Raw genomic sequence first — 14601 nt, 5'->3', positions numbered from 1 at the left:
TCCTTGCTCAACGGGGAGCCTGCTTCTCCCTCTGCCTGACGCTCCTCCTGCTTGTGCTCACTCTTTCTCTGACAAATAAAAAAAATCTAAAGAAAAAGAAGGGTTTTGGTTTAGAATGACAAAGACTTTTCAGTTTTTTTAAATTATTTTTTAAAGATTTTTTTTTTTATTTGCGAGAGAGCATGCACCAGTGGTGGGGGGAGGGGCAGAGGCAGAGGGAGAAGCAGACTCCCCAGTGAGCAGGGAGCCCAATGTGGGGCTCTGTCCCAGGACCCTGGGATCATGACCTGAGCTGAAGGCAAATACTTAACCAACTGAGCCACCCAGGCGCCCCTCAGGTGTTTGTTTTTATTAGATTTATTTATTTGAGAGAGAGAGTGCGCGTGGGAGGAGGGACAGAAAGAATCTCAAGCGGACTCTCTGCCCACCGCAGAGCCTGGCCCGGGGCTCGGTCTCATGACCCTGAGATCATGACCGGAGCCCAAACCAGCAGTTGGATGCTTAACCCACTGAGCCACCAGGGTGCCCCTCATTTCAGTTTTTTCAAAGACTCATTTTACTTTGAACTCGGGCAATAAATTCCATTTTGCGACCTGTCTTGATGACTTCTCTTTGACTTTTTCTGTAGCATCCACTCAGAGCAGGTGACTTTAGTTGAGGGGGAAAGGAACTGGGGATTTGTGAGACTTGGCAAAATGGTCACATCATGGTGGCTTTCCTCTCTGACCAAGCACCTTCTTCTTCATTAGCTTACATTACGAGGGAAAGGTAAAAATACATAAAATTTCTTTTCTTTTTTTTGAGATCACTGTCTTTTTTTTTTTAAGACTTTATTTATTTATTAGAGAGAGAATGAGAGAGAGAGCACATGAGAGGGAAGAGGGTCAGAGAGAGAAGCAGACTCCTCGCCGAGCAGGGAGCCCAATGCGGGACTCGATCCTGGAACTCCAGGATCATGACCTGAGCCAAAGGCTGTCGCTCAACCAACTGAGCCACCCAGGCGCCCTATTTTCTTTTCATTGTAAAATGAGTGCGTGTGTATTAAAGAAAACTTGGAAAACAGAGAAGACTGAGGAGTGGAACACTGATGTTAACTTTCCTTCAAGACAGCTGCCCTTAACGGAACATCTTAGATACTCTGTTTTCTCCCAGTCTCCTTTCTCTGTGTACATTGTTTTATGAATTATAACCATGTAGCATATGTGTTTTTATTTCCTGTTGTTGACTTAACATTTTAATATAAGGCTTTCTCTGTATCATGAGGTACTTTGTAAATGACTTTTTTTAAAAAAGATTTTATTTTATTAGAGAGAGAGCATGAGAGGGGGGAGGGTCAGAGGGAGAAGCAGACTCCCCGCCGAGCAGGGAGCCTGATGCGGGACTCGATCCTGGCACTCCAGGATCATGACTTGAGCCGAAGGCAGTCACTTAAGCGACTGAGCCACCCAGGCGCCCTGTAAATGACATTTTTAATGGCAACATGATATTTCTTTGAGTAGGGTGGCTAATTTACTTTAACCAGTGCCCTATATTTTCACAAGTTGTTTTTCAGTTTCACTTAAAAAATTTTTTTTAAAGATTTTATTTGACACAGAGAGCAAGCTCACAAGCAGGGGGAGTGGCAGGCAGAGGGAGAGGGGGAAGACTCCCCGTGGAGCAGGGAGCCCGATGTGGGGCTTGATCCCAGGACCCCGGGATCATGACCTGAGCCAAATGCAGACGCTTAACCGACTGAGCCACCCAGGTGCCCCTTACTTTCACTTTTTAAATTACGCTTTTGTTCTCGTTGCCGGCAGAGTCACCCCAAAGACATAAAGAGGGAAAGCTGAGGGAGGTGCAGACCCCTGGGCCTGTGATGTCATCTTTCTGGAACTGGATGAGCCCAGTCTGCTAAGTGACTCACAAAACAGCAGTGCTTCCTACCCCACAGAAAACCAGGAACTTAGCTGCGAATTTTGGATGTTTTGGAGGGTTACCATTCATTCTCCCCATAGGGGTGTTTGCCCCCGGGGAATAGTTTTAATGTCGGGGATCTAGCGGTAAACACAAGAGACAGGAGTCCCCGCCAGCACAGAGCTGCCTTCTGGTGACACGTAAGGGGTGTTCTTGCATGAATTTTGTTAACCCCTGGTTGCTTAGGCATCAGGACCACGGTCCTTGGTGGCTTCAGTGGGTTGTCTTGTGGCTTCCTCACATAGTCCTATACCAGGTGCCATTGTCCTGTTCCTAGGAAACCAGGGCTTGGAAGGGTTCACTAACTAGCCCAGGGTCACACTGCTTGCAAGCTGCTTCTGCCTTGTCTCCGGGCTCAGCTTGGCTGTCTCTTCTTCAGAGAGGTCTTCTCAGACCACCTACTCAGAAGGAGCTGCCTTACCCCCAGTGACATGTTCTTTCTTTCTTTCTTTCTTTCTTTTTTTTTTAAAGATTTTATTTATTTGAGAGAGAGAGTGCATGAGAGGGGGGAGGGTCAAGGGGAGAAGCAGGCTCCCCACCAAACGGAGCCTGACGCAGGGCTCGATCCCAGGACTTCAGGATCACGACCTGAGCTGAAGGCGGTAGCTTAATCGACTGAGCCACCCAGGCGCCCCCCCAAGTGACATGTTCTTGTTGACGTATTTTTTTTTTTTTGGCTGTTTCCTATTGCCCCCCAGCACCTCTGTGAAATAGTAGGCTCCCCGCGGATGGGGCCCTCATTTGTCTTGTTTGCATGTCCCACTGCTTAGTACTGAGGCACACGTAGTAGGTACTCAATAAATATCTGCTAACTGACTAAATGAGCCAGTAGACGAAGAGTAGGAGGCACAGCTCTGAACAGGTCTGCCCGTTTCCAGCGCCCTTAGTTTTATTTGGAAATCTTAGTCACCCCAAGGGACATCACATTCCTGATCCATCAGGGGTGTACGTGGTGTGCAGGGCACTTGGGCTTTCAGTGAAGGTGTGTGCTGAGTATTGAAGCCCATGGCGGTAAAACAACATAACCCTTTCACAGAAAGAAAGGGGGGATCTAGGCCTTCCTCTGTCTCCTCTCTCTCTCCTCCCTCCTTCCTTGTTCATATAGCCCATTGCCGTAAGGAATTAGCCACAGAGGCCTTTGTCAGAGACCTGGGTTGGAGAGTCTAATTGATCCCATATTTGCTACTTGGCTGGAGATGCCCCCATTCAGTCCACACTGGTTCCCAGCAGCTTCCTGCTGCATGGCTGAGATTTATAATGTTTCCAGGGAATTGCATTCACTGGGGCTGAGCCTTTGTCAGCAGTCACTGGCACCCCCCTGAATAGCATCGAGCCGTTGCATGTGAGGTGATGGAACTAGGGGCTTGGGGCACCAGACCTTGCTAGAGAAACACCCCATGCACAGGCAAGCCAGAGGTGGCCAGCATGGCCCGGGAGGCGCTCAGAGGCCAGCCCGAGCGCACTTCCCGGCCATGGGGCCCTGTGTGGGACTTTTATACATTAGCGTTTTATGTTTTACATTATGAAAGTAATAATTCCTGTTACAGAAAAGTTAAAGATGTGGTCCTTAGAATTATTTAAAGCCTTATCTGCTATTGTTAATATTTAAGTATTTGTTTCCTTTGATCTATGTTTTAATCCAGTGGCTATTAAGTGACATGATTGCAGTTTGTTTTTGCTGTTATAAATTAGAGCTTAGTCTAGGGAGGCTATCTTGGTCTAAGCTTTCTCTTACGTTTGGAAATTTTTTTTAAAGGTTTACTTATTTATTTTACAGAGAGAGTGGGTGTTGTGGGGGAGGAGCAGAGGGAGAGGAAGAGAGAGAACCTTCAGCAGAGACCCCACTGAGCATGGAGCCTGATGCAGGGCTCCATCCCACGACCCTGAGATCATTACGTGAGCAGAAAGCATGAGTCAGATGCCCAACCAACCGAGCCACCCAGGTGCCCCCTACATTTGGGAAATTTTAATAGGCTAGAATCTCCAGTTCCCTGGATTAAATGGAACGTGTGGACATCTAAGGGGTCTGTGTGGCTCTAAGTGGCTTTCTGGAAGGGCTCTGCCATTTTACGCCCTATGAAAGCCAGAGTTGCTTTCTGTTCCAGGGTCAGGAGATGAGTGATGGCCTTCTTCACCCACTCTTTTTATTTTGCCTTTTGTTCAGTACGTGTCCATGAGATGGGGAAGGTTTAAAAAAAAAAAAAGAAAAAGTAAAAAAAAAAAACATGTTTTTCTTTCTCTGTTTACCTCAAATTGGGCTTCCTGTTGATGTGTGTGAGGACAGAAGAAGCCTGGGATTGGTTGGGGAGATGCTCACTACACGGCACATTCTCTGTGGACGTACTGGGTGAACTGGACTGCTCATGATTGTATGTTTGGGAGTTATAGAAGGTGTGCTTGAGAATCTGCAAGCATTGTATAAATATTTGTTGAGTGAGTACAAGAAAATCTTTCTGTAGACAGTGGCTCACGACCCAGCTGTGTGTAGACCCCAGGGCCAAGTGCAGTAAATGTCGGGCTTCCCTGCAAGGAGTGGAGGTCTGCGGCACAGCTGTTGGAGGTCAGGGTAGCATTCACCAGCAACAATAATGGTAGAAAAGGTGTGAACTTGCAGCCTGGGAAGTGTTCTCCGCCTGAGTGGTCACTGTGCTAGACCCTCAGCAGCTCTACCGTAACCTGCTTCCAGAGGTAAACTCCTCCCAAGGGCCTGGTGGTGTCACCTCTGGCGTTTTACAAGTAGGCGCCCCTGGAAACCTCCCCCATGGCCTTCCTGGGGCGGTCTCGGTGCCAGAGCCACGCCCAAGGTGGAGCAGGGCTGTAGCAGTGGCTACTGCCCCTGTCTCCACTGGAGCAGGGGAGGAGCCGGATCTGGGAAGGAAGGGCTCCTGGCAGGAGGTGGTAGCTCCCCAAGGCCACGGTTGGTTGCTGAGGATTGTGAGGGCTTGAGAGCGTGGATTCAAGCAAGGACTGCCTCGGTGCAAGTTTGGGCTCTGCCACTCACTGGCTATATGACCTTGGGCGAGTGAGTTCACCTCCCTGTACATGAGCATGATAATAGGGCACGTAGTTTTGAGGGCTAACCAGAGTTCATGTGTGCAGGGTGCTTAGACCCCAAAGCATGTGGCTGGGGGAGAGGAGAGTGGCAGTGTTAGCCACCCTTGTGGCTGACAGTGCTTGGAGGGAGGAGCCAGGCAGCTGGGGCAGTGCCGCTGGGGATCCTTGCTGTGTTCCTGCTGTGTCCCCGTCATGGGGTGCCTCCCTAGGTTGCTGTCTAGACAGCTCAGAGGCAGCGCTCACATTCTTCTGTGGGGTGATAGAACTCCAAACACCGTGGTCGAGTGCTGGCTCTGAGGTCAGCCTGCTGCACTCACGGCTGGCTCTGCCCTCACCCACCGCTGGACTCTTGGGCGTACAGTTTCCTCCTCTCCTGGAGGGGGAGGGCCTGCCTGCAGGTCTCTGGGGACGAGTGAGGGAGGTGATAGGCTGGCTGTGCTGTGGCCCCGGACCTGGTCTAGAACCTGTAAGCAAATGCCCCAGATACAGTATAAACACACGAGGTAAGGCAGCAGGTCTTGGCGTGCTGGGGGGCCTGGGGCGGGGGGGAGGCCCAGGAGAGGCACCTCAACCCACACGGGGCAACTGAGCACCTTCTGTATACCCGATCAGGGGTGTGAGGCGAATAGTATCTGGTTTCTGACTTCCGGGCTTGTGGCCAACATCCGAGGCTGCAGATGGGGAGCTGGGTGCTGTGTGGGCAGTGGGGTGGGGATTTTTGTTTTGTTTGTAAATTAAAAAAAAAAATCACAGTCACATAGTTCACTGTTGAACAGGTACAGAAGTGTGTACTTTGCAAACTTAGCCTCCCTCCGTCCCCTGCTTTGGCTACCCTGTACCCTCCTCAGGCGACTGCTTATCACTTTCTTCTGTGTCGTTCTAGAGAATTTTTAATCATTTTCCAAAAGAAGGCCCATGTATTTTATATTTATCTAGACACAAACACATAGATTTGACCTTTTTTATTCCGTTGTTAGTGTGCCCTACACAGTACAACATATTTCTTTCACTTAATAGTATACATTGGGCTTGTTATGTATCAATACATAAAAAGCTTTTTCTTTTTTTAAGATTCTATTTATTTATTTGACAGAGAGACAGCGAGGGAGGGAACACAAACAGGGGGAGTGGGAGAGGGAGAAGCAGGCCCCCCGTGGAGCAGGGAGCCCGATGCGGGGCTTGTCCCGGAACCCAGGGATCATGACCTGAGCCGAAGGCAGATGCTTAACGACTGAGCCACCCAGGCGCCCACCTCTTTTTATTCTTTTTTTTTTTTTAAACAAAATGGTTTTAAAGGATTTCATTGAATAGACTTACCATACTTAATCTAACCAGTCTACCACTGATGGACACCTGGGTTATTTGTAATGGTATGTTATTATTAGCAGTGTTACGTTGAACCTAAGTCTTTGTGCCCATGTTACAACATACATAATATCTCGAAGGGGAATCATTGGGTCCAGGTGAATGCGTTTTAATTTTGAGAGCTGTCACCAGGTTGCCTTCCCTCAAGGTTATACTGATTGAGGCCTCTACCAGCAGCGAAAAGTGTCTGTTTGCCCATCCCAACCAACACAGGGGTTATTAAGCTTTTTGATTTTGGTTATCATGCTAAGTAAAAAATGACACCTTGGTGTGATTTTAGTTTTGCCTAATTCTTAAACATTGCGTCAGTTACCAACATTTAAAAAACTGAGGGTTTGCGCTTCAGAATCTGTGCTTTTTGTCTTTGTCGTGAAGAATCTTAGGGTCTGTTGTATTAGGTTTGTGTGAGAATGTACCCTGGTGAGGCCCGGGGGCCACTTCCTTCCCACAGGTCTAGGCTCCTCACTGTGCCCTGTCCCACTCGACCCTGTGTTTATTTTGGTTACTTTATTATTATATGTTGCTTGTTGGGCTTCCATAGATTTGAGTTTTCTAGAAAGAAGCAGGCAAGTACAGAGGTGGGTTTTGAAGGATAAGTAGAAGAAGGGGAATGGGTTGCTCAAGGAAATCTGCTGTGAAGGAGTCTTGCCAGAGGGTTTGGAAGTTGGAGAAAAGTAGAGTTCTGGAGCTCATTGGCTTTGGCTGCAGTCGGAGGCTTGATAACAGAGGACCTGGGATGAGGGGTGACAGGCTTGGACTTGAGTCCGCATTGATTGACTCATCGTGGGGGCGGGATGCAGTATGAGTCATACTTTCGTAAGAGGTGTCCTGCTGCACTGCTGAGCGGCAAGAGACCAGTAGGGAAAGACTTCTGGCCGGAGAAATAGGGAAAGCTACAGACCCTACCACCCATGACTGCCCCCTTTCCCCCAAGAGAACCGGAATTAACAGTCTGGGGGTGTGTGTGCGTATTTGTTTCTCAGTGTTATTTTCCCATGTATATATTATGTGTTATTTTTGTTAAAATATAGCGTAATTGCATATCTTTTGCTTTATTTTTCCCCTTTCCCCTTCCCCCTTCATCGCTTGGATCTTGCCTTGTCAGTGTGCGCATCTACCTGTTCTTTTAATTAGCGCAGGGTGGGGCACCTGGGTGGCTCAGTCGGTTAAGCATCTGCCTTTGGCTCAGGTCATGATCTCAGGGTCCTAGGATCGAGTCCCGCATCAGGCTCCTGGCTCAGTGGGGAGTCTGCTTCTCCCTCTCCCTCTTCCCTTCTTTCCACTCATCCTCTCTCTGTCTCTCTCTCTCTCAAATAAATAAGATCTTAAAAAAAAAAATCAGTGCAGGTCCACTGTGCAGGGGGTTCCTCTCTGATGGGCATTTGGTCATTTTCAGGGTTTGCTTTCTTATTGCTGGGAGCATTCTTGGACCTTTCCTCTTGCTCACCCATACCTGTACCAGAATTCATATACAATCCATCCCTCCAGGTAGACTTGCTAGATCAGAGGACCTGTTTCTATTTAAAAAGAAATTTCCACATTGACTTGGCTTTTTTCTTTGATATGGCCCAGTTTTTGCACCAGTAGGTAGCATTGCTGTGGCCAGAGATAACGTTCAGACTTCAGTGAACTAGCTTCCTTTTTTGCATTCTTTTGGACTTTAGATTTTATTTTTATTTTTAAAAAATTTTATTATTTTTTTAAAGTAATCTCTACACCCACCATGGGGTGAGTGTACAGTTACTTACAACGCTGAGATCAAGAGTTGCATGCTTTACCAGCTGAGCCAGCCAGGTGCCCCTGACTTTAGATTTCATATTCCCCTAGTTAAAGAAAAAAAAAAATTCAGCCTCCTAGATGTTCTTAGAACACAGAGCAAAATTTTCTCTTATACCTTCCTTTCCATGCTTTCCAGCATCCCTCTCCAGGCATCTAGGCTTATTAACAGCTTGAGTTCCATCCTTCTAGACCTGCTGTCCAGTATGGCACACACTAGATCTATGTAGCTATTTTAATTAATTAATGGAATAACATTTAAATTTCATATTTTGAGTGCTCAACAGCCACATGGCCACGGCCACCGTGTGAGACCATGCAGATGGAGAACATTTCCGTCACTGCAGAAATGCATCCGACAGTGCTGCTCTGGACTGGGGTTCTCAGACTCAGGACTGTTGACATTTGGGGCTGGGTAATCCTCTGTGTGGGGCTGTCCTGGGCACTGTAGGATGTTGGGCCTCTACCCATGAGATGCCAGGAGTCCCTCCCTGCTCCTGCAATTGTGACAACCAAGCATCTCTCTAGACACTGCCAAGTGTCCCCAGGGCAGGGGGCAAATCCCCCCCCCCCAGCCCTTCCCTTCCATTGAGAACCACTGCTCTAGATTACCTTTTTTTTTTTTTTTCCCCCATGTTGCTTTTAATTTTTCTTTAAATTCTTCCTGGATCTTCCCAGTATCAAGACAGACCCAATAGCTTCTGGACTCGGGCTTCAGGACAGTTCAGCACACCATGGGGGCAATTCAACAAATATTTACCGACTGCTTGCTGATTGTGGTTACACCCAGAGCAGAGATGATCATTTCCTTGGAGGCCAGCTCCTTGTTACAGTAGTTACCTTTTCCAGAAACATCGTTCCCTTGGCACTTTCCCCTGTAATATTTGCTTTCCCTTGCCTTTCAACCAGATTGTGTGAAACCACCACACATCTGGTCAGCAGGCTGCCCACCATCAAAACCTTTGTTTGTTTTAGAGTCAAATCATAAGAAAATATACTTTGATTTTCCTTTGTTTAAATGGTCAAGCTAGAAGCAGTGTAAACTAAATTATTTCTGGCCTTACGTCTTAACCTCGTTGAATAGCTGTTGCTATCAATAGGTAAAAACATTGTTTTATGTTTTCTTATCTGGAAAAAAACCTTTTTTTTTTTTTAAAGATTTTATTTATTTATTTGAGAGAGAGAGAATGAGAGATACCACAAGAGGGAAGAGGGTCAGAGGGAGAAGCAGACTCCCTGCTGAGCAGGGAGCCCGATGTGGGACTCCATCCCAGGACTCCAGGATCATGACCTGGGCCGAAGGCAGTCGGTTAACCAACTGAGCCACCCAGGCGCCCCAAAAACTTTTTTTTTTTTAAGATTTTCTTTATTTGACACAGAAAAAGCACAAGTAGGCAGAGCAGCAGGCAGAGAGAGAGGGAGAAGCAGGCTCTCCACTGAGCAGGGAGCTGGACGTGGGTCTCGATCCCAGGACATGGGGATCATGACCTGAGCTGAAGGCAGCCACTTAACCGACTGAGCCACCCAGGCGCCCCTGGAAAAAAAAAAAACTTAGAGAAATATATGTACTATTAATTGAATGCCTGTCGTGTGCTGTGTATTGTCATATGCCTTTCCTATATAAATTCCTTCATCCTCATAGTAATTCAGCAAGGCAGGTCTTACTATCATTTTATAGACAGAAAAAGTGGGATCACAAAAGATGAGTAGCCCAAAGCCACGTAGCCAGTGTGGAGCCAGGCTGGGCTTGGCACCCAAGTCCATCTGACTTAAAAGCTAGTGTTCCTTTTTTTTAAAGATTTTATTTATTTATTTGACAGGGACAGCAAGAGAGGGAACATAAGCAGGGGGAGTGGGAGAGGGAGAAGCAGACTTCCCGCTGAGCAGGGAACCCGATGCGGGGCTCAATCCCAGGACCCTGGGATCATGACCCGAGCTGAAGGCAGACGCTTAATGACTGAGCCACCCAGGTGCCCCAAAAGCTGGTATTCCTTACTTAACCCCTTATGGCCCTGCTATTTCGAAACTATGGCTCTCATCTGTTATTTCTTCATTAATTTCTCAGTTTTTAAAGATTTTATTTATTGGGGTGCCTGGGTGGCTCAGTGGTGCTGGTAGCCGATAAAGAGCAAGGTGGAAGGAGAGGTCCTGAAAGGGATGCTGTGAAGCAGTGCTGTCCAATACAGCTTTTGTCATGCTGGAAGGTTCTGGATCTGCACAGTCTAGTCCGTGGCTTCAGGCCACAGGGGGCTGTGGAGCACTCAGAATGTGGCTAGTGGGAACAGGGGCTGGAATTCTTCTATTTTAATTAATTTAAATGTAAACAGCCCCATGTAATAGAAGCTACCATGTTGGACGGCACTGCTCCAACGAAGCCAGAGCAGAGAGGTCAGGATGGTAGAATGCAGGCTTGAAGCTGTTGACCGCACACTTTAAAAGCTTAGACTTGGAGACACACAAAACCAACAGGATTGTGTCTTTAAGGACAGTGTAGCCGTGTGGCAAACAGGAATATCAGACAGGAGGTTTGGGGCAGTGGTTAACACAAACCCAACTAAAATTGGCTTGAGCAAAAGTAAAAACCAATTAACGGATTCCTGAGACGGAAAAACCCAGGGAACGGATAGATGGGCAGACCTGTGCGCTCTTCCAAAAGTGTCAGGAGCCTTTGCATTCCTCCTGGTGACTCTCATTTTCAGGCCAACTCTTCCCTAAACAAGAACAAAGGGGGGCCACCTGCAGCCCCTTGCTTGTTGTCTGCCACCTTAGCCACCTCAGGGTGAAGGGCACTTCTTTCTTAGTATTTCCAGTGATAACCGCAGCCAGGGGTCTTGCTGGCCTTTGTTGAACTCATCACATGTTGAGGGTTCTGCTTGGCTATGCCTGGGTCCTTGTGCTCACTGCACCTGGGCTCGGAGATGGGGTTGGCCCAGCTAGCCCAGGTGGAGAGATGGAGGGAAGTGACTTGGTAAATTAGGATAAAGGATAATTATAGGATAGAGGAAGACTCTGGGGTAGTCTGAGCTGAGGGAGTGGACCCAAGGAAGGATGCACTTGGAAGGGGGCCTGTCCCCAAGGCTGGGACACAGATGGACTTGGAGATGGTGTAATTGAGTTCAGGCTGCCAGAAGGCAGGGTGAGAGCTGGTCTGCAGGCATGGGGCAAGCAGAAAGTTATCTTGGGGTGCAGGTGGGATGGCAGGCCCAGCCGGCGGTTGACACATTGGGCGTGCAATGGAATTGGGACACCGGGGGCTACAGTGACAGGAGGAACTCAGGGGACAAGCCTGGGGGTGAGGGGATCAGGGTGCTGGTGCAGAGGAGGCAGGATGTCCATATTGTGAGGGCCCCGGGAAAGTCTCCACAGTGGGGCTCGGTGGTCTCCAAGGGACTGCAGATCCTGGGTGGGTGGCTGGGCAGAGCACCATTGGGTGGCCTCACACCCATGCACTGATCCACTGGGTGCCTCTGCCTGGGAAGCCCAGGAGAGACTCTCCTCCAGTGGTGTCCCCCCCAGTGTCCTCTGAGGAGAGAGCTAGCAGTGTGCTGGCTGTGAGGGGGAGCAGGAAGGAACTCTGTCCATTGTCCCAGAGCAGGTAGTGGAGCTGAGAGGCAGGAGGTTCGTAACTGGCCCGAAGATGAGCCTGCGGGAGAACTTCTGTCCCAGCAGCATGGCAGCCATTGCTGTTGGGGCTCCTAAAGATTCTTCCAACTTTCTGAGATGAAGAGAGCCTAGGGGAAAAAAAAAGCTGTAAGATAATTGTGCTGATGAGGCTGTTTATGGCAGTGCAAGGTGCTCTCAGGCACTCTCAGGCTCATAGCTCAGGGTCTGGATCCCACAGGCCTGGGCTTAAGGCCAGCTTCCCTCACTCAGCGTGGAACAAATGTAGTACAGGTGTTGGAGAAATCACTGAGTCCTCTTGGGCTCAGTTTCTCCACTGTGAAAATGGAGGCAAAGCTTGTATATGCCACGTAGGGTTATTGTGAACATTAAATGAAATGTGCATTTCTCCTTTTTAAAAATTATTTCTTAAAAAGAGTTTATTTACTTGCTTTAGAGAGAGAGCATGTGTGAGTGGGGGGAGGGGCAGAGGGAGAGAGAGCATCTCAAGGGGACTCTGTGCCGAGCGTGGAGCACAATGCAGGGCTTGATCCTACAACTCTTGAGATCATGACCTGAGCCGAAATCAAGAGTCAGATGCTCAATGGACTGAGCCACCCAGGTGCCCCTAGTGCATTTTTTTATTTTTTATTTTTTTATTTTTTATTTTTTATTTTTATTATTTTTATTTTTTAAAGATTTTTTTTATTTATTTACTTGACAGAGAGATAGAGAGCACAAGTAGGCAGAGTGGCAGGCAGAGGGAGAGGGAGAAGCAGGCTCTCTGCTGAGCAGGGAGCCGGACATGGGGCTCGATCCCAGGACCCTGGGATCATGACCTGAGCCGAAGGCAGCCGCTTAACCGACTGAGCCACCCAGGCGCCCCGCATTTTTTTTAAATGTTTGCTTAAAGACAGTACATTTCTACATCTGTAATATTTTGAAAATCTGTACCCAGTGCTACCACTCTAGTCTGGACCACTGTCTCTGCCTGCCTGGATGATGACAGTAGCTTCCTGGATGATCCCCCTGTTCCTACTTTTCTTGGTTAATATACAGCTTTACTAAGATACAGTTCACGTACCCTGCAATTCGCCTATCTGAAGTGTATAATTAGCAGTTTTTTGTTTTTGTTTTTTAAGATTTTATTTATTTGAGAGAGGGAGAGAGCACAAGAGGGGGTAGAATCAGAGGGAGAAGCAGACTCCCTGCTGAGCAGGGAGCACGATGTGGGACTTGATTCCGGGACTCCGGGATCATGACCTGAGCCAAAGGCAGTCACTTAACTGACTGAGCCACCCAGGCGCCCTATAATTAGCAGTTTTAAAGTATATTCGTAGAGTTGTGTAACCATCACCACAATCAATATTCGAGCATGCCCATCACCCCAAAAAGGAACCTCACACCTCTTGATCTGTTTTTACTGTTAACCGACTGCAGTGTCTTTGTGTAGCATCCAGACGGAACTTCTATTTTTATTTTTATTTTTTTAAAGATTTTATTTATTTGAGAGAGAGAATGAGAGAGAATGAGAGAGCGAGTGAGCATGAAAGGGGGGAGAGTCAGAGGGAGAAGCAGGCTCCCCGCCGAGCAGGGAGCCCGATGCAGAACGCGATCCTGGGACTCCAGGATCATGACCTGAGCCGAAGGCAGTTGCCCAACCGACTGGGCCACCCAGGCGCCCCAGACCGAACTTTTTTTTTTTTTCGTGCTGTATGACCTTTAATTAAGTATAAAGTCTTCCAATCACGTCACCTAGGGACCATTTTACCCCCTGCTCTGTTTGGCAGCCAGTCTCTTGTCTCTCTCTCCAGCGATGGTGAGGCGGATACCCTTTCCACGGGGAAGAGAAATCCACGGTTTGTTGCCTTTGCCAATAACAAAAGTGTTGGAGAGTCGGGTGGCAAAGCTGTTGCCATTGGCATCTTTCACGTGAACCACATCAAACGAACCAGGGTGTCTCTCTCTGTTGGTGATCACACCAGTTCTTCCCAGGTTGGCACCCCCAGTCACCATACACAGGTTACCAGTATCAAACTTGATGAAATCAGTAGTCTTTCCAGTCTCCACATCAGTTTGAATGGTGTCATTCACCTTGACGAGGGGGTCATGATGGCGGACGGTGCGAGCATCATGAGTCACCAGATGAGGGGTTCCTTTTGTTCCCACAAAGATCTTTCGCACTTTGCACAACTTATCCTTGGCCTCCTCAGGTGTTATCCGATGAACAGCAAAGCTACCCTTGGTGTCATAGATCAGACGGAAATTCTCCCCGGTCTTGTCAATGCTGATGACATCCATAAAACCTGCGGGGTAGGTTATATCAGTTCGGACCTTGCCATCAATCTTAATAAAACGCTGCATACAGATCTTCTTGACTTCGTCTCCTGTTAGGGCATACTTAAGTCTGTTCCTTAGGAAAATGATGAGAGGGAGGAATTCTCTCAGCTTATGGGGACCAGTAGATAGGCGAGGAGCAAACACACCAGTCAGTTTATCCAGCATCCAATGCTTTGGAGCTGCTACGCGCTTCAGATGCTTCTTGGGACCACGAGCCATGGCTGCACTGGGAATGAAAAGAGACCCGCCTCTTTCTGGTACCCGAGGAAAGAGGCCCCAGACCGAACTTTTAAAAATGTCAATCAGATCATGCCATCTCCTGCTTGTAACCCGTCCATGATCCCCGCGGTGCATGGAGTAAAATCCAGACTCCTTGCCCCAGAGACAAGGCCCAGTGTCACCTGGCCTCTCTCTCTCCTCCTCCCTCCTTCCTTCCTCCCTTCTTTCCCCTGTGGTTGCTACACACCAGTCCTTATAGGCAAGTGTGTAACCAGGCTGGTTCCCACCTCTGGA

At 48.2% G+C, this 14601-nt stretch overlaps 2 protein-coding genes across 2 annotated transcripts in view; one reads left to right on the top strand and one right to left on the bottom strand.

Annotated features, from left to right (window-relative positions):
* The window catches only part of ATP9A (ATPase phospholipid transporting 9A), a 128005-nt gene that overhangs the window by 13902 nt on the left and 99502 nt on the right, over positions 1 to 14601 (top strand). The window lies entirely within an intron of this gene.
* On the bottom strand, positions 13487 to 14316 carry LOC114225524 (small ribosomal subunit protein eS4, X isoform-like). The gene has a single exon (XM_028125227.2). It carries the CDS (start codon positions 14305 to 14307, stop codon positions 13516 to 13518), a length of 792 nt encoding a protein of 263 aa, XP_027981028.1. The 5' UTR covers positions 14308 to 14316; the 3' UTR covers positions 13487 to 13515.

This window comes from Eumetopias jubatus, unplaced genomic scaffold (assembly GCF_037043125.1).
Source record: "Eumetopias jubatus isolate StellerSeaLion01/CBP00866 unplaced genomic scaffold, mEumJub1_p1.0 scaffold_9, whole genome shotgun sequence".
Lineage (NCBI taxonomy): Eukaryota > Metazoa > Chordata > Mammalia > Carnivora > Otariidae > Eumetopias > Eumetopias jubatus.
This window is presented reverse-complemented; position numbering and strand designations above follow the sequence as displayed.

Coding starts and splice junctions, on each gene's coding strand:
- LOC114225524 (XM_028125227.2), bottom strand. CDS start 14,307: ATGGCTCGTGGTCCCAAGAAGCATCTGAAGCGCGTAGCAGCTCCAAAG.